The 25,506-nt window shown below is 35.2% G+C and overlaps 1 protein-coding gene across 4 annotated transcripts in view; it reads right to left on the reverse strand.

Annotated features, from left to right (window-relative positions):
• Nucleotides 1–25,288, reverse strand: part of LOC105397923 (pseudouridylate synthase RPUSD2) — a 333,895-nt gene extending 308,607 nt beyond the window's left edge. For 2 of the 4 annotated variants that reach the window (XM_048627342.1, XM_048627334.1), the window contains exon 1: nucleotides 24,426–25,288. In XM_048627342.1, the coding sequence (XP_048483299.1) occupies nucleotides 24,426–24,833 (408 nt within the window). In that variant the 5' untranslated portion in view covers nucleotides 24,834–25,288. The remainder of the gene's footprint in view (nucleotides 1–24,425) is intronic. The other 2 variants (XM_048627349.1, XM_048627371.1) reach the window with 2 other exon arrangements.
• Nucleotides 25,289–25,506: the final 218 nt, after the last annotated feature.

The raw sequence follows: 25,506 nt of genomic DNA on the forward strand, positions 1-25,506 counted from the left end.
TGGTGAGACGTTCAGGGCCTTACCACAAAAACTTAGACAGTATTTAAAAGGTGTTTAGAGCTGTCAATCGCCTACAAAATCTGTCAGATTTCGTTTTAAACACTTGTTAAACAGTGTTTAAAGTTTTTTTGTGGTAGTACAGTCAGTTTTCTGGATATTTAGTGAATACCAGTTTTTTGTAGTTAGATTTAATTAACTTAGAGTGTCCGTGATTTCATTTTAAGGAAATAAATATTAATATTACTGATAAATATACCTACTATGTGACACTAATAAAAATCTGAGCGGTAGTAAAAAAATTATGGTTTCCCATCAACAACATTGTTGAGGGCCTTTCTGTCATATCAACCTGCCTACCAACATGTTAAAAACAACTATACATAGGTACGTATATGTATTACTCATAATCTTCTATAACTTTTAATTAGTCTCTTGTTTTAATTAATTTTCTTATGTTGGATTCAATTAATATCAGCATTGTCGTTGAAATGTTAAACCCGTTTCGAGATTGTGACAAGAAGGGTTTTTTAATCACAAACCCGGTTTAAAATGTCACAAACGAGTAATTTTGGAGGGATAAGTACAAATTCTATAGACACTTGTTAAGGTTTGTGAGAGAGTGTTAAGTAGAACAATGAATTAAAATCGAAACGTATTAAGATCTGAAATAGGTTCAAGAATATCAGGTCCTTATTTCAGATTGTCAAAAATAGATCTTTACTTTATAATAATATGAGGATTTCCAGCTAAGTATCAATTCTCTCGTAGATATATTAAAAATATGATCCATGTCTCTGATATACTAAAAACAGCTATTAATTATAAATGAATGGACACCAACTTAGTTTGAAGGGGTCGCGACACGATCATTATTAAAATTGTGTCAATCACCTGCCGTTACCTGAAACAATGAGAGAATTAATTAAAATTTACACATTTTAACGACATTTGATCATTTAAACTATAAAATTAATATAAAATATAGATAATATTGAAGTACTATGTGTAAAAGGGACGGTAACTTTTGTTACATATGATTTGTTATTGATTGTAACGTAATGTGAAATACTTTTTTTCCCTCTAGGTAGGTATAAGCCTTATTGCGCTAGCACCAACATAAACAAAAAAAATAAGCAGTTTATTTTGCCAATAATTTGACGCAATATCTAGCTCAGGTAATGTTTGTCCCGGTCAGGCTGTCCCACAGTATCCGGGGAAATATTAATTTGATCCGGAACGCGTTTCCCACTTGAGTCAATAGTACGTGACAGCGCGAGGAATGTGGGCTTTTACCGGCTTCGGTCGAACGCTGCTTCTCAGAACCCGGGCAAATTGTGTTGCCGCTCGATAGTCCACTATCAATACGAGTAGTCGATGAAGTTCCAATATATAGTATCGATATTTTTGGAATTCTATCGGTAACAGCAATATGAATGGTAATGTCACTGGAAAGCAAAAATATATCGATACTAATCGTTGAAATGCCTATCGATACTGTTCAGTTGTCAAAAAGCATTCATTCATTCTATCTATCTATCTACATGCTGATGGGAAGAATAATCGATTATTCCTTCGATAATTTTTTTGCCAACACTAGTCGCAAACAAAGGGTGTTTCATTCAATAAGAAAGCAATTAATATCAACAGAACATTTCTAAGCGAAAGACAGAATAGGTCTTTTATTTACAATGACAAAGTGTTAACAAACAAAACTTACTTTCTTAGTTTAAATCGTTAAATAACAAAAGTGATTGTCTATTGTTTTCATTTCATCTTGCACAGTGTTTTAGACATCGTTATTTACTGAGATTTCAGAGAGAGCTAAGCGTACGATTTTCTTAACCGATCGAGAAGTGAAAATCATTTCAAATTATTATGGCGCGGGGCTAGTGCAATTTACCGCTACCTAGCGACTCTCCCGTGCCATACAAATTCGCGTTTATTCGCCACTACTCGAAAGGAGTAAAAACTCGCACTACACATACAAAACGAGCTAACTTTTTTAGGTCTAAAGCGATTCATTTATTTAGTAGTGAAGCACGAAATTGGGAATTGTTTATCCTGTATAGATTTCTGGGATATTTCCCAACCGAGTGTCCAATTTTCTCAAGTGTCTTTATTTACGTCGCTACTGAATAGCTTTTGTTGACGCAAATCACTTGTTTGCTGTTGTATTTTTCCTCCTTCTTCGGTTGGATGAGTAAGAAAATGTTGCGACACTCCCTTGGAGATGGGAGAGGCCTATGTCCAGAAGTGTCGTTTGCAATTTTATGCTGATAATGATGATTTATTATATAGGTACTAATTAATTAATTGGTACGGAAATAAGATATAATACCTATGGAGTACTTACCTACATAGGAAATCGAAAATCATAAAAAATAGAACTCTAAATAACATAAAAAGAAGGGTGCAAAATTACAGGCTGTTGCAAAAAGGGTATACTAAGCCGAAACCTACATGTGCAGCATGGTATATCTAAGCCCGTAAAAATTCACGAAAAAAATTATCATTCTCCATAGTAAAAAGTCACGTGACCGACAAGGTTTCGGCTTAGTATACCTTTTTTGCAACACCCTGTAATTTTGCACACTTCTTTTTAAACATGAAGAAGAGTGTTTCCGAAAAGCAAAAAGTATACCATAAACCTGACTGGCATACTCTTCTATTTATCTAAAAACGGATCCCTTTTTGATTTATAAGTTATTTTCATCGCTCGTGTCAGAAATCGGTCCTTGTGTATTATAGTTTTACGCGTTTATGGCCATGTCATGCTGTCGGGTAAATCAACTTTGTTGTTTGTTTATTGTTCGTACCTATCAGATTTCATTTCATAAGAGTTGGACAGTAAGAACTGGCTCTACTTTTTTATGGGTTGCTTTTTTATTTGAAATTTAATCAATCGACTTAAAAGAATATAGTTCTACATTCTTTGAGTCCAAATATATCTCGCTACATTAATTTAAATAAAAATAACTCTATCTTTTTTTAAACTTTTTACATAGCAGAAGATATTTTGCATTTGCAGAAGATATATAACACAATTTGACACTAACACGGCACTACAAAACTAGTTTCAACTCAAAACTGAAATTAATCATAGCTTAATTTTGCTTATTCTGATAAACGTTAAAACTTTTAATTGCGTGTTGGTACTTCAACAATTTCAACATAATGTTTAAAAGTTTTAGGAAAGTAATAAGGTAGCTAAGTTGAAATGTAATAGTCCTAAAATTCTAACTGATGATACAGAATGTTGTAAAAGAGGTAGGTACTAAGAGTTATCACTGCGATGCGTTCACGCACAATTCACTCAACCCACAGCGTGATGTGGGGCAGTGTGAGACCCGCCTAAACCCAAACGCCACCCGCCACAGCCTTCAGTTCACTCAAATATTCAACACTAATTAAAAAGCTTTCTGCAATTGACTGAAACTTTCATAACTCTCGGCTAAGTACAAGATGACTCTTTAATATTAGCGCACACCGGCGCGCGGGGCGGGAATCGAAAATTTATGAGAGAGATCGCGAGCGACTCGCTCCATGAAATTCAATTTCAGTACGCCATAAATATATTTTCATTTTCATCTTCGGCAAATATAAAATACGAGTGTTAAACGATAAAAGATGAATCGGCACGGACGCTGTAGGAGCCCGAGGCGCCTGCTTAGTGTCTGAGCGTCTTCCGCGGACCTGACGTAATGTAATACCGGTGGATCGAAGATTAACAATATACGAAGAGACATTACATACAAATACAAAGCTAAAAACTGAACGAGCTTGGTTTACTGTCAAACCGTTTTGTTTTCAACGTACCTAATGGCATCTATTGAGGATTGACACATGATGATATGATTCTTTAATCATTGGTACACAAATCTTTTAATTCAAACTAGAACTAGGTACTTCAAAATAAGAGCTCAGTGGTAGAAGTGGGGTGTTATTTGCACTCTGTCTAGTTCTTATATTGTAAATCTAAGCCAGTGGATTTCCGGGAGCCTTATTCGGACTTCACTACCGGTGTACCGCATACCTAACGCTACTATGTCTAAAGAAAGTGGATTCCGGGCCACAAGGCTGCATGTGCTACCTTAGTATGTATTATGTATTTACATAGTATGCATGTGGCCTAGCCACGTGTGGGTGCTTTATAGGTTCTCTTTATAATTGCAAGCCATTGTGGCTTGTATGGTGCGACAAACTTATCTGTTCCGGTGAGAGCGAACTAAATTGATCCATATCTCATTATTTACTAATGAATTATACATTGATATAGATTAGATGGGTTTATTGAAACCACAAGAGCGAATTACCACTACTGGCAAACTTAAAATCTTATAGAATGAAGAAATATTACACATTTACGTGAGCTGTCACCGGAACAGATAAGTTTGTGGCACTGTAGTAAAAATCATTACGTTTCGATTGACATAATCTGTCAACAGTTAAGAGACACCATTGGTTTTGTGATCATTCTCCATAGTAAAAAGTCACGTGACCAACAAAGTTTCTATGGAAAATAATTTTTTTTTCGCGAATTTTCAAATTCTGATTTCAGTTTCGGGCTTAGATATACCATGCTGCACATGTAGGTTTCGGCTTAGTATACCCTTTTTGCAACACCCTGTAAAATCTGACTACGATATTGTCCAATTGTGTTGCATCTTCAGCTACTAATATTAGTTAAACTGGTCACGAGCTCACGGCTAATAAGATGCCAAATAGAGAGAGAGCGCTTCCAGAATATAATTGAAATATCTGAGGTGCACGAAAGAAGCCTGCCCGAATGACGTATCGAATGTAAATTACATAAAAAGAGGGAAAAAAACTTAAATATAACCTATTGACTGCATGACGGCTCTTGTTCGTTCGTTTTTGTGAATAGAATAGAATAGAATAGAATTTATTTATTCACCAGAAACAAGGTATACAGTAGTTCTTAAAGTACAGTTTATAGAGACAATCATGTTTCACCGAGCAGACGGTATGTGAAATACAATTTTAATGTAATTATAGGTACAACTTATTGTCCTATAATTTGATACATCTGGTAGATCATTAATGTACAGAAGGAATAGTATTGGCCCTAGAACACTTCCTTGAGGTACTCCAAATGTATTTTCCCTAGTCGAAGAATCAAATAATACTATTTCATCATTGACTATGCTATCAATCCGAACAAACTGCTGTCTATTCTGCAGATAGCTCTGTATCCAATCTAGAGCAGGTCCTCTGATGCCATAGTTATTACATTTATATAAAAGCGTTTTATGGTCCACAAAGTCGAATGCTTTTGACATATCAAAGAACATTACGATAGCTGGTTCACGAACATCAATTAGCTGAGAAACATCTTTTATAAGATTGTAAACAGCCAATGAGGTGGATTTCTTTTTTTGAAAACCAAATTGTTCATCGGCTATGATTTTAAATTTATCAATGAAAGCAATAAGCCTTTTCTTAAATATTTTTTCAAAAATCTTAGATATTACTGGGAGAAGCGCCACAGGTCTGTATTTACCCATGCATGTTTTATCGCCTTGTTTATGAAGTGCTTTTATCATATATAGTTTAAGTTTACTTGGAAATATTCCTTGCTCAAATGACACGTTAACCAGATGAGAGATAACTGGAGCTATTATATCAGCACTACATTTTAAAATTTTTGTAGAAAGCTCATCAGGACCAACAGAATTTGTATTTTGAAGTTGGAATATGGTTTTATACACTTCATCCGGGGATGTAGGATGTAAAAACATACTACTGTTTACAGGTTTTAATTGGTTTTGTACCTTTTCTTCATTTTTATCTATTATATCAGAATTTACACTATCTATGAAAAAAATATTAAAGCATTCTGATATTCTACTTGGATCACTTATTAATTCATTTTCTAATTTTATAGCTTCAATTGTATTGTTAACTGTTTTTTTACCATTTGTATATTCATTTATAATGTCCCAAGACTTTTTGCATTTGTTTTTTGCTTCAGATATAAGTGCGGTATTTATTCTTTTTTGAGACACATCTATACATTTTTTTAAAATTGCAGAATACCTTTTGAAGTTTAGTTTATTTTTAAATGTTTTATTTTTATAATATTTAGACCTAAGTCGGCTTTTTGTTACACAAGAAATCTTTAAGCCTTTACTGATCCATGCCTTACTTTGTTTGTTTTTCTGAACTCTGACTCTAAACCTTGGAAAGCAAAGATTATACAATAATGAATACATTGAATGAAAATTATCAAAGGCGTCATTAGCATTTTCTGTGTCCATACAATCGCTCCAAGATAAACTACCAATACATTCACGAAACTTCCTTATGTTATCGTTGCCAAAATCGCGCTTATATGTGTAAATACATCTTATTGGTTCACTGGTATCTTGGGGAATATTTAAGATTTGACCAGTGTTATGGTCTGATAATCCAAGCTCAAGAACAAGAGCAGTAGCATCTGTGAGGTTACTAGCAATGTGATCCAAGCATGCATCCTGTCGTGTTGGAGTTGTTATGTGAGAAATTATGTTATAGTTTAAGAGGATTGATTTAAATGTATCGGATTTTTCATTTGATTTAATAGTATCTATATTAAAGTCACCTAAAATTACAAGTTTTCTACAGGATTTAATGGTAAGATTATGTAATATTTTGTTTATTGAATCAAAGAAAACATTTACGTCAGAGTCTGGTGTCCTGTAAACACAGATAATTATAATTTTTTGCTGTGTTAGCTCTATACCACAGCATTCAAAAGATCTTTCTTGGGCATAGTTTTCTAGCTCAGGAAGAACCTTATAATCAATTGTTTTTTTTACGAAAATACAAACTCCTCCTCGTTTCTTTTTGTTACGAACATCCCGGCAGAAATAATTACCTAAATTGTAGTTGTTTAAGTGAAGATTTAGATGTTCACCTTGTACTACAAATGTTTCCGACAGACAAATAACATCGCATAGCTTATTTTCAAACACATTATCTAAACAAATTGAGAGTGATTCTTTTTTTGATAAGAATCCCGCAATATTTTGGTGAAATAATGTAAGATTATTTTTAGGTTCGAAAGGAACAGGTTTTTTCATTGAGATCAATATTCAATGATTTTTTTTTCACTTCACTAGTATGCTGAGATGGCCTTTCATTAAAATGAAAGTAAAAAGGAATTTTACCTTTTCTATTACTGCTGTCGCACTCAATTTCATTTAACATTCGCCTTTTATTGTTATTTTGTTTAACATCATTATGTTTACGTTGAAAATAGTATGGTATTGTCCCTTTTTTTAGTATATTTGCTTTGTTATTGTTACTTATCTCGTTTTTTCTTGTTTTAAATGTTAAATATTTTTCCTTATAATAAATTGAATCAATTTCCATATTTATTTTATCACATAATTTACTTAAATACACTGCTCTACTCCCATACTTCATAGTATTAACATATTTACAATTAGTTGAATTATTACATATTAGCTTAATTGTGTTATTTAGTACAATTTCATTCAGATAATCACTCCGTGAAACACTAATAACAAATATTGCAGACTTACAGAAACGTTTTATAAAATAACTTAGTTCTATTGTTAGCTGTGTAGGATTTGTGTCATGTTCTCCCACGCAGATAACAATTTTATCATCTTCCCTTATATTATCAATGACGTTAGATTGGAGAATTTCTGTACATTTAGCATTTGGCTTAATAAATGATACAATTTCATATTTTTCGAAGTTGGTATCTAGTCTACTATTCAGTAAAGCTGAGGCTAGACCTGAACACTGTTGACCTCCAAAAATAAAGATTTTCTTATTTTGGTTTACAGATTTTCTATCCTTTTTATTGCTCTTTATAGATTCTTGACTGTGACAGACATTTTGGTTTGGCTCATCTTGCGGCTTTTCACTGTCCGGAGAGTACTTAGTTACATTCAAGTGATTCTTTGGCGTACTAGTAGCATCTGTCGTGAGCTGAAGACGTCTTGGTTTCAATTTCTTTTGTGATTTAGATTTGTGATTCGATAGTGATTTCCTTTCACTAGCATTACCACAAATAGATTTCAATAACCCAGTCTTTTTTTCCAGTTCACTTATGGCTTTTATCAGTTTATTATTTTCCATGATTAGTGACTCAATCTCTGTATGTGCGCTGTCCAGCTGCACCTTAAGAGCATTTATTTCGTCTCGTAATTCTTGTAATTCATCTTTGTTGAAGTGCCGAGTAGATAAATCCGGGAGACTATTGCCTCTTGTTATGGATCCCGACGAGTTCATAGACAGACATGACATATCCTCTTCTGATAAATTTGAATTATTATGTTTCCGTTGGCGCTTACGCGTATTTATATTGGCTGGTGATCCCGATTGCATTATTATGTTTTAAAATAAATAAAACAAAAATAAAAAGATAGCTTCAGACTGGACTCGAACCCGGTGTCATGCGGTACCGAGTCGAATGCTTAACGGATGAGCTAGTCAACCGTTAGAAAAATTGGCGAAAATTTGCTTCGGTTTCTGCAACTGTGTTAGTTGTCAAGGTCGGCTATTGACCGGTCATTGACCAGTTTGTGGCACTGATTTAACGTTCACTCTTTTAACAGTATAATTTTGAATTATAAATCGTGATTTTGAACACTTGCACGAATTCACTTGCAGTAATTTTAACGTGATGTGAAACTTAACTTTTTTTAAGACGACCGAATGGCGTAGTGGTTAGTGACCCTGACTACTGAGCCGAAGGTCCTGGGTTCGATTCCCGGCTGGGGCAGATATTTGTTTAAAAACAGATATTTGTACTCGGGTCTTGGGTGTTAATATTTATATTTAGTATCTATCTATCTATGTATTTGTGTAGATATATCAGCTGTCCGACACCCATAACACAGGTTCTGCCTAGCTTGGGGTCGGATGGCCGTGTGTGAGATGTCCCAACATATTTATTTATTTATTTATTATGTGATTAGGCTTCTTCTGGTACAAATTTTAACTGTTATGATTCACTTTTAACGCTATTTATATTTATTTACTGGGACAACTGTAGAAGTACGTGTTTACTCGCTAAGCGCGCGGGCGAGCTGTGTGAAGTTAGAATAACCTCTCATATTATGGAAAGAATTTTAGGTAATGACCCTCGAATCACCCCCTTTCGGCTATAATATAAGTCACCAGTGTCTATTGTACAGAATTTCGGTTCATTATGCCTCCACCCTGTACATATTCCACTTGTAAACTTTACGTCTTTTTACTTCACACACAAATATTTAAAGGTACATATTTAATGCTGCTATTTGTACATCGGCGGATATGAGTCCGTAGGCCAGCACGCAATGAATGGCTTTATATTGGGCAATCCGGTAAATACTCACAATGGTGACAAAGAAAACTGTTGACCCACGCCGGACTGACGGCAAACACAATAACGCAGGGTAAAAGGGCGAAAATAAACCTTATACGGAACCTGTCTGCTACGTTCCCAGTACATTTATATAACTGTACATTTTCTTCGTAGTATTAAATATGGCTACTGCAAAATATTCCTTTGATTTCATGTGCAACTCCATGGATCCAAGTTCTATCCCAAAGCTTTCTCAGTGGACACATACCCGTGAGGAACAACAACCACCAACAAACTGAAGCGGTCACCGGATCAGAACGCCTACAGGAGAGGATGGCTTCCGAGTCCGTCGCTGCTGCTGAACAGCAGGAAATAAATATGAGGATGCAGAGCAGAATCTCGCAGGGGCGCGCACAAGGGTTCCTTCAGGCATTCAAATCAGTTGCCCAAAGCCTTATGGGGAAACCACAGAGGACACCTGAGTGGCGCCAAATCCCCAAAGGCCCCATCCGAAAAAGAACGGCCCAAAGAACCATAACAAGAGCCGACATGGGTCAGGTGGTCCCACCGAAGCTAAAAACAGCAACCTCCCCTAAAGAGCATTTGGAGAATGCCGTCATAGAATTTGTGGCAATAACAACCGCCACAAAGCAGGTAAACCTCTTGTCCTGCAAAACCATCATGCAGACCTACAGGCAAGAAAACGAAGGCCGGCTAAAAATTCTACTCGAGGAGGCCGAAGCCTGCATATACGATAACAGTAGTTGCCAAGTCCTCAGAGGCAAAATGACTGGAGCGTATATGGCGGCTTACAGCGAGGAAAGCGGATTTGTACCCTGGGAATGCAACTCCTCAAAATTTACTGTCCCACACAACAACCAAATAGTGGTCGTCGCCCAGTGCACCAGGATTATGCTAGAGGATAAAATCCTAGCAAAAGTGGAAACCATCAACGCCAACTGGAATCACTGGACGATGCCCACTATCACTTGGGTGAACGGGGTACCTGGATGTGGGAAGACAACCTGGGTGATAAATAACTTCGATGTGAGCAAAGACACCATTATCACAACAACAACTGAGGCGGCCATCGACATAAGAAACAGGCTAGCGCATCGTATTGGTGACATGGTCAGAACTAGGGTGCGTACGATGGCATCAGTCCTGGTAAACGGCTTTAGAGAACATGTCGGATACCAACGCCTGATAATTGACGAAGCCCTGATGAACCATTTCGGGGCAATCGTAATGGCCGCCCACCTGTCTCGTGCCTGTGATATTGCTCTGATCGGAGACATCAATCAGCTACCATATATCGACAGAGAGAACCTATTCGAGCTTAGGTACAATCGCCCAACACTGGTAGCAAACATCACCCAGGAGCTGTTGTGCTCATACAGAAACCCCATGGATGTTGCATACGCCCTAAAGGAAGTATACTCAGGCATATACGCAGCCACAGCGCGCATCCAATCCCTGCAGCTGAAAAGGTTAACAGACGCAGTAATTCCCAAATCCCAAACCAACACTCTGTTCCTGGTGCATACACAGGAAGAAAAAGAGACCTTGACCAGCCAAGGGTATGGTGAAGGAATGGGCTCACGCGTCCTAACCATACACGAAGCACAGGGATTGACGTACGAATCCGTTATTATCATTAGAACAAAAGATAAAATAAAGCTGCATGATAGCGTACCTCACGCAGTAGTGGCGCTGTCGAGGCACACCACCACCTGCACCTACTATGCGGATGACACCGAGGACGCTATCGGCAACCTCGCTAAAACGGCAATAACAGCGCCAAAGAAACGCATCCTCGAGTACAATCTAAAAATGGCAGTTAAGAATCGAGACGAAGAGGTCATTGCACTTTCTGGGGAAATGTTAAGAAGGCATAACGGGGCGGAATAAAACATAAAATATAATTTTGGTTAAGAGCGCAAAATATAGGCCAAATTGATTATTATATAATTATTATAAAAACTAACAATTAAAATAAGTTATCTTTAAGAACAGAGTCACACACTAACATCAGGCAAAACATGACCTATAACGACTGAGGGGCCGAGCCATTGCCAGGTGTCTACTAAGTTCTCCGAAGAAAGCTGGCATTGGCCCTGTCCTTCTTAAGTTTGTTGCCATTACTAATGTAAGTGTGACTCTGAAAACCATTAATAAAAAAAAAAAAGGAAAAAAAAAAGAAAAAAAAAAAGACATTTCTTGTATAATGAGATACACGGCTGGGGGTTTTTAGTCGGGTAACGCCCGACACTACCTGGGTCCTCTTCCCAGGTGTCCATGTGGATTTTCCCCCAGCAGTGAAAAAAAAAAAAGAGAAAAAGAACAATATATATATAAAAGAAAGAATATATAAACTAAAGACAAAATAAATATATATAAAAGATAATATATATAAACTAAACTTCCTTACCGAGTAGAAAGTAGATAAAAGAATTAAAAACTATCTCATAAAAATTACCACTCTTCAAAAGGCACGGACATAAAGTCTGTGGAGTGATAATCATTTATTAAAAAAAAAAAAAAAAAAAAAAAAAAAGTTCTATCCCAACTATTTCAAACCCAGCCGGTTGAGGGTCCAATTTCGACAACTGTTCCAAAATTAATATAAATCCAGTCTATGTACGTCATATACCTGGCTCCACATTAGCCGCAACCGTCCTCAGTCAGTTTAATAAGCAATTCAATCAACATAATCAAGATCTTGCCAGAGTTATTATAATCGCCCCCCTTTTATTATATTCTACGAAGTTCCCTGATGTTATTTACCCGGGCCATTGGGCCCACCACTAATCAGTTTCTACCTGTGATTTCGTACAGACGAGGACTGTCAAGTTTCTGCCAGAAATTTCAATCTAGGTTTTCCCACGCACAAGTTAAGAACGAAAGAGAAACTAGATAAACTTTAGTTCTCTCACTGTACCCTGAAGTTCTGATTGTGTTAGCAAACAGGGCAACTTTTGGAGGTAGTTTAGTGGAGTCATAAGCGAAAAGTATAGACTAAGTTATGCTATTATTAGTAATAGCTGGGAACTGGAATGGCTAAACCATGGTCGGGCTACGGCGTTGAAGAAACTTTTTTAATTTAAGCTGATGATGATGATTATGTTTAATCATTAAGATTAGAGCAGTATTTTCAGATAGTAAAAAAATTGAAGAATTATAGTAGTTATTTATTTAATAAGTATTAGGTACATTTATAAGTATTCATTTAAACTATTAAATAACCCGTAAATTTATACTTAAAGGAATAAACATAAGTACCTATTCATTTAAATAAACCGTAAATTTATACCTAAAGGAATAAACCTACCCTCATTGCCTGAAAAATTAAGAGTGTTTATTTAATCTATAACGTATTTTTACAAGCATATTTTACTCCTAATTTCAGATTTTCGTATCTTCGTTATACGTGGGTATATATACCTAAGCTAGAGCGACCCCCTGTAGCTTCAGCAATGTAATATTTATCTATGTCTAAAACTATACCAGAGGTCGAATACTAAGTTTAACAGTTTGTTTCTTTGTCTGAACTGAGATTGCAATTTTATTTATAGAGTTCGTTGGAATCATAAAATACTTTGTTATTCCTCACATTCGTTTCACTATTTGCTGGAACAGTTATAATGTGCTCTTTGTTCATAGGTGGTTTTCTTTCTACAATATAAAAGAAAAAAGCAAGACCATAAGAAATTAAGGATTTAGTATGAAGTACCTAAAGAATACTGCGATGTCTAGAATACTCTAGAATATTTGAGCGATTGGCGCCCAACGTGGGCGTCCTGGCAGAATCCACAAACCTACTTATTGTATTTAATGAACCTTTATTTAAATTAGAGGAAATATTACAATATATTATTATGAGATAGTAACTTAAGCCTAATAATAAATAATGTTACAAACTAAACTACCTATATATTATACAAACTAAACCTATGTATTTAATTATAACTAAAATTAACTCAATACATAAATTGGTACTTTATCTCATTTTCATTTTAATGAAATCATATTGTGCTTGTATGATTATTATTTTATGGACTTTTAGTCTGAAATAAATGAATTTGAATACCACAAAAAAATAAACAAAGACTTCTACAAGTTTTCTTGGAAATTTAAAGAACACACAAGTACGCATTTCAAATCTGCGCCGAGGAATCGTATTAATTTACACAAGAGCTCAGTTCCCGTAATTAGAAGCACGGCCGACGAGTTAAAAGAGAATTGCCGGTGAAAAGCCGCCATTAGTCAGTTGCACGCTAGTGTTGGGAACGTGTCGATGTTTTTGCACTTTGCGTATCGACTTTAGAATAGAATGGAAAATATTAATTCGACATAAAAACAGCAATATAATATTATTAGCAAAAAAAATACTAAATTGCTCCAAAAAAAACCTGCTCAATAAATTCAAATGTTATAATTATTTACCTACACCTTAAGACGGGACGGTTCGGTTCCATCCTAAATAAACAAAACAGCATAAACAATATAAACATGGGCAAGTCTTAAATAAGATCTAAGTTAATCATCTATTCCTTTATCGAAAAAAAATGCTATACGGGAATATGTGCATATTCGTGAAAGGTTCCATTTGTGAGCCAAACGAAGGCCCGTACAGTCGTATACCCGCATATAATAGAATATATAATAGAGTAAAGACGAAAATTGTCGTGAACTGTATATCGACTGGTCAACCATCACTAAACTCTCAGGTCGCTGGAGGCAAGTAAATGAACTGCTGAGCTTCACCGCTGGTATATAAGACTTAATTCTTTTCTCCGTAGATAGTTAGGCGTTTTAAAATATCTACCTACATTTATTTTTGTAAATACTAAATGCGAGGCTTTACATCGATACCTTGGAATAGGTTCCCGTGGTTTTTTTTTCGCACATGGCATTACACAAAATACCTTCTTAATTTTTGTAATCATATAACTGTTGTAATCATATAATCTGTACTCAAATTACTGTCTCAAATCAGTCCCATGTCCATAAATATAATCTCTTTACAATATAAAATAAACATTTCATACGAATAAAATCAATGAGAAAGGCACAATCTACATTGATTTCATCTCTTAAATTAATTTAACGATTACAACGTCACAGAACAATTTCTTGCCTTTTACTAGGTGATTAGGTGTAGTTAATGTATAAAATTAGGCCTATTACACACAGGTTAGACTTGGAATAAAAAGCGAACGTTCGCTTGCCGGTTGATGCTAACATGCTCGCACTCCAAATCTGTACAACATATTAATACTAAGGGCCTGTTTCACAATGTCTGGATAATGGCTACCTGTGGGATAAGGGTATTTCTCAAAAAAGGAAAAAAAAAAATTTTTACAAATTTTATTTTTTTTAATTTTTTTTATTAATGTTATTGGAAAGTGTATTTAAAATAATGAATTTTAATATCTTCAATCAAGCTTAACAGGCTTTGCAAGGGGTAGAAAATGAGGTGTGAAAGTATGGTTGTGACAAATTAAATTCCTTGTTAAAAATTCGACTTTATGACTGATGGCGTAAATCTCATTTTCAATATTCCAAATCAAAGTTTTCACAGAAATAAAATTAAAGTTTGTGCCTTCGGAATAACTATATATATATTTTTTTAGGTAGTTACGTCACATCCATGTTCGACATGGATGTGACATGTTAAAACATGTCACGACCATGGCCTCAGAAAGCTATGGCTGTGACTGCCATGGTTGTGACATTTTTGCACCGTGCCTGACATTATTTTATAATTCATCATTATTTTTGCAATTTGTTACTTTTATCTGTAAGTACATTGTTTAAGTTATAAATTACGAAAAACAAACTGACAATACAGTTGAGCTTACCTTATATAACTTGAACACGGTCTGGACAGGTTAAGAGTGTTAATTTATAAAATAAAACATAAAAAATATTATTCATTTACACTCCACCATTCATGCCGGCCAAGAAAGGGTAGGTCATACAGTGTTGATATAGCAGAAAAATATATAGTTATAGCAGATACGTGTCGCAAACTTCTACCCTTTTTTCAAGTGTAAATATTTCGAGCCACGGCTGTGACAAAAAAACATCAGACAAACTTTACGAAAGGTTTTGGTTTAAACTTACTTAGCTAAACAACATGAAATATATGTATTGTGATAAGTTAATTGCATATAAAATGATTATATAATGATTTTTTGTCTGAAAAAGTACCAATTAATTCCAGAAAAATATTTTGTTGAGGAATTCGGTGAGCGGACATCGCACGGCTGTGACATTTTGGGGGGGATATTGATATCTATAAATACAAGGCTTATGTATTTTAATGCATAATTAACTTGCCTGTATGATAAAAAATATGATTTACTGTTTTAATTCATACCTAACAACTATGAGTGCTTCCAGCTAGCCGATTCTTACGTAAGACAGTATTTTTTATAAGAATAAGAAATACCCATAAAACACACGCTGTCGCTCCCGGTAAATATGTTATAAGAAATTTATTGGGTCACAGACTTCAGTACAAAATGTATATGTAATATGTTTTAGACAGTGACAGCATGTATTTTATCCCACAGGTAGTCATTATACAGACATAGCGAAACAGGCCAGTTTTTTGATCCGTAGTCAACTTTAACCATTAGTCAAGTCACTTGTCAAGCATGACAGCTGCATACGACTTTTGTTGGTTTTTAAATAATGGTAGCCATTTTTGACCAATGGTTGAGTAAACTAGGGATCAAAAAACTGGGCCTTAGAGTTTAAAATCGGGTTTAAACTAGAATTGTCTTTAGTCTTCGTTCTATAATAAGGTGATACATTTTCAATATGTAGGACTGGCAATAACATACCTAGCACAAACTAATCCATAAAACTAATATAAAAGCCAAAATTTGTTTGTCACTGTCAGCGAGCGAGCAAACACTCAGGCGAGAAGTGTAGACGCGGCATTACGTGAAACACACGACGAACCATAAATTAGAATTGATACCATCATAAAATTGTTTATGATCAAAGGGCGTCGGGGCATTGCCTCCTGAATATTAATTTAATGTTTGTGCCACCCTTAAATTTTCTTTGAAAGGAAACCGGCCAAGTCTGAGTCCGAAATTGTTTTAATGTTAAACAGTAAACGAATAAAATACTCATACACGTAGTAGTCACAAAATTTCACAATGTGATTCCAATTATAAGCTCTAGTATATTTTTATAAGCATACGTAGGTACTGACATATTAAGTTTCTATAATTATTTTAATTAATAAAGTAAACAGGGCAATTAGTTTTGATGCCATCTGACCACTTTTATATGGCATTTACTAAAACTTACTTAGTGTAACCTCAAAGTGATTTCATCCCAAAAACTATCAGTAAAACCTCCGTATAAATTGCTACGAAAAAAAAACAATAGTAGGAAAATACGGAAACTGCCGGATAAACTGGCTAATTTAACTCGAGTAGAGAGGAAATGTTACCGTCAAAGTCGGGAATCCGCTAATCCCGGGATTGCCCAGTTAATGTCGGGATTAACCAGACGAGTCTGTTAAAAACGGGAATACAATTTCGGCTGTCACGTCCGCCGGTCGTAACTAGGTTTGGTCACCTCTTTTTGGTTCTCTAGTGGCAAAGTTTATAGTTTATGCGCTTTGGTTAACCCGGATTTTCATTGATATGTTTTGGCGCAAGGTTATCTCTTTGCTGGTAAGTCTGCTATTTATATGTTGTTGTTTTGTTATAAAATCATATTTATTTTACATCAAGCTAATAATTTGTATTAAGTACCTACATGATTTTGTCAAACGCTATTCTCGGTCGTTTTAAAAAAAAAGAAATTTCAGAATTTGTTTCCATTATGACATAATTTTGATCCAAAAAATATAGGATAGAAATGCAGAATAATTATGCGGAATTCTTACTAAACAAAAACGTTTGACTCCGAAACACCAAACAGTGAGTCACCAATCAAGCCCCACTTTAACCCCGACATGTCAAACCTAGTACAAAATAGAACCTTGTCCAATTACCGTGTCCCAGATAACTTCGGCAGTTCAGAATCCGGCGGAACGGAAATTGCAGTCAAAACGAACGAATGAATGAACGAATGAACGAACGAATCTTCAAGTTGATTGATGAGCGCCCTCTGTTGGGTAATGATTGTTCTGACAGGAAACGCCTGGATTTCCGAACCGAATCTGGGTCCCGCAAGACGCTTCGACCAATAAGTCAGTAGGTTAATAAATGGAATTAACTTTAATTTTATATTGTTAACTTAATTTGTCAAGAAACGTCAAATTAAGTTAACAATTCAGGTAAAAAGACAAAAATAATAATTTAAAAAAATAAAATTTATTACTTACATTTTAGTGGTTTTTTGAAGTCGGTTTTTTATTTTTTTAAATTATTATTTTATTTTATAGTTTTTAGTTTATTTGCAATAATTTTTAATCAAAAGTAAGATGCAAATGATACCAAAAAGTCCTACTAATCAATACGAATCATTCAAGCCTAAACACGAGGTAGTTGCTATATACCGTTGAGGAGTTCCCTTGACTGCCTTCCGTTGCCATCATCAGATCAGCTCAAGGTCACCATCATATTTTATTGTTATAAGAACTATATTTACGTTCTTAATTTCATTAGAATCGGTTAATATGTGTCCAAAATGGAAATTCATACCCTGTTTTTACCCCTTTACCCACCCTTAGGGGTGAGATAAAATTCTGAAAAAAAAATGGGACCACCTGGAAGCTCAACCCAATACAACAAAAAAAGAATTTTCAAAATCGGTTCATAAACGGCGGAGTTATCGGTGAACATACATAAAAAAATATATAAAAAAAAATAAAATATCCCGACGAATTGAGAACCTCCTCCTTTTTTTGAAGTCGGTTAAAAATAGTGTTTTATTTTAATGCTTAAATTCATGACGTATACTTATTATTATTTTCTCAAGTCGAATTCGTTTTTTTTACTTTTTTTTTGATAAAACATAATTCACTGTGTGTTACCACTGCTTATGAGGTACGGAACCCTAAAAAAATTAAGACCAATGATTGATTTCATAAAAGACAAGAACAAAACCCAGTCGTTTCTAAAATTGACTATTACCTATATTATTATGAATAAGTTAGCACACCGTACAATTCCTACACAACCTACGGAACCCGGCCGCACTGTTCTCGGACAAATCGCTCACTTGGTATTTTTCATCAAAAAGTTCCGTATATTCGTAAGTTTATCGAGATTCGACACTGAACAACTTCTACTAGGAATATCTAATGAAAACACCCTCAACCGATCAATCAAAAATTTCAATACGATGAGATTTTGTCCATAACTTCTGACATTAATGGCTTTTTAGCGTATACACTCACGAGCAATGAAAAGGTTCCACTTACAAAATGTCAAATACTAAATGATCTACTTTTTTTACACATTTAAACATAAAGATAAAGATATAGATAAAGAAACATTTATTCGACAGTTTCGACACATAGACAGCAACAACAACAAAAAGAAAAATACAGACTTAAAGAAAAGAAATACATATACAAAATAACAAGGCCAAAAAAATAATAATAAAATAATTTAATGTCGAATTTGATCAAAATCTTAATCATTTTATTTAGTAATATTCTGATGCGCTGTTAAATGTACTTCTATATTGCAGACGGCGTAATAGTTAAGCTAGTCTTTTCCGTTTAGGAGTAATTTGGTGCTATTGTCACTGGAACTTTTTCATTGTTTGTAAGTGTGAAAACTTAAGCAATGACAATTTAAGGCGATGGGATATGCTCCCAGCCAATGCCAGCACTCTATGCAGTTGCGGAAGCCTCCAGACATCTTATAGAGTGTCCTAATGCCCCAAAGTGCAGTCAAGGAGACCTGATGAAGGCCAATGATCTCGCAATAAGAGTAGCAAAACACTGGAGGAAGTTAGCTTAGTGCATTCACACGATAGAAGAAGAAGTGTGAAAACTGACATACCGTTGAGAGTTATATGCCGCAGAGTATATCAATGATTCACCAACACAAATTGCGCTTTGGGTGCCCCAAACGTTTATAAATATATATATAAGAAAAAAGAACCCTTCACTAGTACACCGGAAATTGAACAAGATTTTGATAGCAAATAAAATGGGTCAGTTATAGGGATATACAGACTGTTTAAAGAAATGGTTTTGATATCTGGAAATTTAGGATTTTTTCGAAACATAAGAAAAATAAGCATGTATTTCATGCATCTACGGTTGGGAGAAAAGTTAGGATCATAGGTCATAATGTACACGACACGCTTCCATTTCGACCATTATTATAACACTACATTATTCATCATCATCATCAGCCAATAATCATCTACTGCTGGACATAGGCCTCTCCCAAGGAGCGCCACAACACTCGGTCCTCGGCCTTCCTCATCCAACCACTACCCGCCACCCGCCTAAGGTCGTCAGTCCAGCGGGCAGGAGGGCGTCCCACGCTGCGTTTGCCTGTTCGTGGTCTCCACTCGAGAACTCGTCTACCCCAACGGTTATCGGTTCTTCGGCAGATATGACCAGCCCACTGCCACTTCAGCTTGCATATTTTGACAGCTATGTCGGTAACCTTAGTCCTCTGACGGATAACCTACATTATCGATGAGTGCTATATGCAATACTCACGACTATTCACGAGAAATAAAAAAGTTCCACTTACAAAATCCCCGAAGATATTTAAAACGTTGAATTTAAAATTGAACACGATTATTCTGATTTGCTGTTAAATCTGTTTCAATATTGCAGACTGCGTCATTAAGCTGGCCTTTTTTCAGTTAGGAGTAATTTGGTGCTACTGTCATTGGATTTTTTTCTTTGCTTGTGAGTATATTTGTCCCGGGTTCCCTCTTGTTGCAACTAAATTCGTCGCTGTCCAGTATCTTCTATAATCAATTGCGCAACCTCAGCTCCAGGTCAAATCAACTAATCTTTGTAAGGGGAAACTCGAAGGAACACAAATGCACCCAACCCACGGACTAATGAAACCGACAATTTACTAACACACATGTCCAACGCAGGACACCCCCGATTCTTCAACTGTCTCTTGCAGACAGTTGCATAGTTAGGTACAATTTACACAAAGAAACACACTGAATTTGCTTTACCTTGGATAAAATTTGTTCTTGAAAAGAATTGAAGATTCTTTTGTAATAAAAAAACTATTTTTATCTCCCAATAGACAGATAATATACTCGTAATAATATATGGGGACATCTCACACACACATCAGATCATCAGAGGTTTCTCGAAACGGAGCGGAAGTCCATATAAAAATAAAATAAATAGCCGAATTCAAATTTAGAAGCCTTGAATAGAATATCACACACTCACAACACAGGACCCCCAGAGTCTGTGCGCGCCAAATCGACACATCAATAACACAGACCAGAATTTCTACGCCACAGAGCCCTTTTATCTGTGAAACAGGAGCAAGATTTACGCTATAAGATTGCTGGCATAATTAACCTCATTTGTAAAGAGCAGGCCTCATTTAACAGTTGGTAGGGAGGCTCATTAATACTGTGGTGTTTCTGTGAGGAACGGAACGTTTGGAGACAGCCATTTGAAATAATTTGACGTTTGCAGCCGTTTGGGCGAAATGGTAATTTAAAGTTTGGCTCTGTTTGTGTTGCTTATTATGGTAATACTGAAGTTATTGCCTTTTATTGGGTAGGTGAAAGGGTTAAGAAGGTTTTACTACACATATAGTATGGGGTTTATTAATTTATACCCGTACCATTTTATATTTTTTATTGGTTAGTGTCTGTACCTTCTCTGTATAGAATTGAATAATTTCTACGGCTTAAAGTTTTCCACATTCTCACTACAAAATCCAACGTTGCAGCAACATTACACACTTTAGCAGCGCAGTTTTGTAAACGTTGGAACGATCTCGCGGGGGTTGTTGTTGTCGAGAGTGGGTTCCGCACTCATGCTAGTACTGTTGCAAAGAGGAATAAAAATATACAGTTTAATAAATATGTTGTCTGAATTTTTTTAAAGAAAAAAATAACTATGTGAATACTTGTATGTTTGACTATCCGATGTATGGTTTCGAGGTCTCTTTTCAATCTACACAAGAGGATATCTTGTCTCTTTTTAGTTTCTTCGAAAATTTTACGATCAATAGAATTCCTGCATATTTAGACACCAATTATAAAAGGTTAACAATCAAAATAATATGGAACTTGGGACTTCATCTGATTGGACTGCCGCTGAATATGTGAAACTAAGGGCCTATGACTTATCCCTTAAAACATAGCCACATGTTAAAGGCTGTTATGAAGCTAACTAACTTTAAATGCATCTAAAACCGTTCTAAACACTATATACTTATTGAGTTTATTATAGTGACACAGTAGATAATTTAGTAGTATTTACTTAGCAAACGGAATATTTCATTTCCCGTCCGGACAGTCTCTAGTGTTAGTTAAACTGGAGCTGTTTCGATGAAAAGTTAGTAAAACAGCGTTGAATTTAAATGCATTTTAATATTATAGTACCGCCATTGTTATGCTTGTAGCTTTGAGTGTTACCACGGTGTTAGTGAAGTGCAAGACAGATTACCTAGTATGCATTGTATCTATGTATACATATTGTTTTTTTACTTGACATAAAAGGTAGGCATTATTTTTGTGTCTTTTAATCAAAATGTTTTTTAACAAGTAAGTGGTTTCATTGCTTTAGTAACCATTACAGCTTAGGCCAGAGCGACCCTCAATTTCCAGAGTTATATTTATTTTGACTGGATACATATTATAAGTAGGTATATGTTTTATTAGAGTATGGTATTATTGTTACATTTATACTTCATACTACATTCATACTCCACACTATTATTTAAATTTTAAAAAACTATTATTTTCTACAAATCATTTGCAGTACATAAGTGGAAAAGAAAGGCCAAACCGTACAAAGAAACGGCCTCCTAAACCGAGGTTCCCTTTTAAATTGGCTTTAAAAATCTGGGGTCAAGCTCCTACTGAATATTAAGTCTGACCCACTAACCCTGCGGGCCCTACGGTGTTTTTAATATTGACAAGTTGACCCTTCATTAATCCAGCCATCTCTTGTGGTACCTGATATCGGACCGCTGGAAGCCTGAAGACTAGCATGGGACGCAAGACGCACCCACCTGTTATCGGAACACTTAAAGCCTGAAGACTTAGCATGGGACGCAAGACCCCAAAAACTTTGCGGACGAGGGAAGCTTTAGATCGCTTCTATCTATCTTCTTTTGCCTATATCCAACAATCTTTTTTTCAGGCGTGGGGCAGCAATACAAAATTAATAAACCATATTTTAAAAATTCCAAACAAGGTGCTCAGGTTCCTCAGGTATTTGTGTAAAACAATTTGCGTGCGTTCTTTATTGTGAGTTTTGTCGGATACCAGCCGCCGGCGTAGTCGCGTGAATGTCTCAGTTCATTCCTCAGATTATGCTGTAATGTGTGATAAGCAGGAATCTGGGGGGAAATTTTCACGGAGGAGTATTTTGAACAGGAAATCTCGGTGAGGAATTAGGTACTTTGTTGTTGTGTGGGGGTACATAAAATTGCTGTTAAAAGTAACTAAGATTAAAAGTAAAATTTAATTCTGGTGCAGTAGCTATAGTCTGAGGCAAAGAAACTCAGTCATTCATACATTCATTTGTAAAAAGGAGGTTTTGGATTCCATAATTATATATACTTACCTACATATAATATTTAGATTTTGGATGTTGTTCGAGAGGCGAATTCAACCTTGGTCATGTTTTATGAAAATCGGTTCAGCTATTAAAATTTATTTAATTGTTAGGGGTTTCTAGCTTAGGTGATGTTATCGATTACTTTCCCTATTCTACTGAATTCGAGCTACTTAACTCATTTGTTATATTTTATTAATAATAATTCTTGTAACTAATAAAAATAAAAAAAAACAAGTATGATGAAGTACCTTAAAAGCAACATTTGCAATTCGACTCTTACGACACAGGAATTAAGAATCATGAAATTTCAGCGCGCTGTAAACCGTGACCAAAGCCAGGACAGACATAGAACTCGATTTAATATTTACACTGAATTTGTATTCACACCAGTGGAGATAACTTTTGATTGAATTTACATATCATGCTAGTAGTTATATAACTATGGAAGTTCGTTGAAAATTGCCAACGATTGTCCGTGAAGGACAATGGGTTTATTATGGCTTTATGTATTTTCGAAACTACTCAGTTTTCCATGGTGCTTTAAACAGGTACCTACTAAATAATTATAATAACCACTCTCACTAAATAAATAGTGCATGAATCAGCCCTAACGGTAAAGTGTCGTCGATTAGATCAACATAAATGATTTAGTTATTTATGGCACAAGTATAATAAATAAGTATACAAATGGAGGGCGTAATGCTAAAAGCATTTGCTACCAGTCAACCCACAGGAATTACAGGAGAAACATAAGAGGGTGTTTCTTTTGTTCAACTTTTATACTACAAAATAAAACCTTGAAAGGTCAGTCCGTGGGTAAGAAATACAGTAAGAAATTGCATTAGAATCACAGCAGTGGGTATAGTTCCAAGTTTCCAACAACAGGACGCACTATGTGGCTCACAGCAGGCTTTTAGCAAATACATACTTAATGTGCAATGTCTAACAAAGTAAAAGTACTTATAAATGTGGATAATGTAGTTAGCGAATGCTTGCTAAATAAAAAGAAACACAAACTTGATAAAACTAGTAGCGACATCTAGCGGATACACGCGTTAACGCTTTGTTTCTCAGGATATGAAGACACGGCAAAATTATATGAAGTAGGAAGTAGTTGGCACTCTGTGCAACTAGTTCATGAATTTTTGGATAGAGGGCGTTATTCAAGTCTAATACAGCGACATCTATTAACTTTTTACGGTACTACGTTAACTACGAGCTACAAAATAAATTACTACAAAAATTTACAGATGGCGCTGTTTCTCAAAAATATTGAATGTAAATAATGACAAAAAAAAAGTTACAATTGGTAAGATTAGAGTACTACCTAATGACTATGGCTGCTTAAAATTAATAATATACAAAGATAACACAAACCTGATCAGATTCGGAGTCAGCAAATGCAGCTACCCAGAAGTCCTCGATGTTTTCGGGGAAGTCACACTCCCTTGTTGGATTAGGACTCAAGCCAGGGTCCCTAGTCTTGAACACTAGCACTAAGCCCCCGTCTACCTCATCAGGCCTCCAAGCACCACACATTGTAGATACAGTCCTAATAGACCTCTCTGGACTGACTGGATCACCATCCAACTTTATCTTTTTCACTGGCACAACTTCTTCCATACTAGGACTGACTTTATCTTTAGCCTTAGTTTCATCCATGGTGGATATAAATGAAGATTTATCCCAGCTTTTGAAAATATAAAGGTTTTTATTCAGTTGTTTTGGTTGTGAATTTATCTTAGTTATGGTGAAACGGTAGAGATTTTGAAGGAATTTAAACATTTAACGATAGATAAGTTATTTATATCTGTATGTGTCTATTCATAAAAGTTAGAATCATATTACATACTGGATATTACATATATTAGCAGATCTGGATGGAAACAACTAAATCAATGAAATCGCAATAATTTGTTTATAAAGAACTAAAGTTAAACGACAGAACCAAGAACACTGAATATTACGGCTATAAGTTATTATAAAATGCAATATTATGCATATGTTTATACAGTAGGGTTTATTATAAAACTGTTTTATTCTTTTTATGCGCGAAATTGCGCGAATCTTTACGACCACCACACAAGTTAATTATGAAATTGGATCACACACATTAACTTTTTAATAGTTTAAAATATTTTAAAGGTGCTTTATCACAGAAAATAAAGCTTTCTGCTGAAATAAACACAAAACATTACAATTTTGAGGTTATAAGATGCCGCACTGCTACAACAGAAACCACAAACGTCAAACTCAAATTTTCAAACGTCAAATGTCAATGTCAATTTAATTTTTCGTTTCGTTACACGAGGACAAGTGCAACACAGAGGTGCTTTTTTTCGAATGTCTGTTTTTAAATAATAATATCTTAAAATTAAAAAAAATGCCAAGAATTTTTTAATAATAATTTAAGGACCTATAAAAAAAAAATACGATCACATAGTTACTAACTAGCCCT

The sequence above is a fragment of the Plutella xylostella genome, chromosome 4 (genome assembly GCF_932276165.1).
Source record: "Plutella xylostella chromosome 4, ilPluXylo3.1, whole genome shotgun sequence".
Lineage (NCBI taxonomy): Eukaryota > Metazoa > Arthropoda > Insecta > Lepidoptera > Plutellidae > Plutella > Plutella xylostella.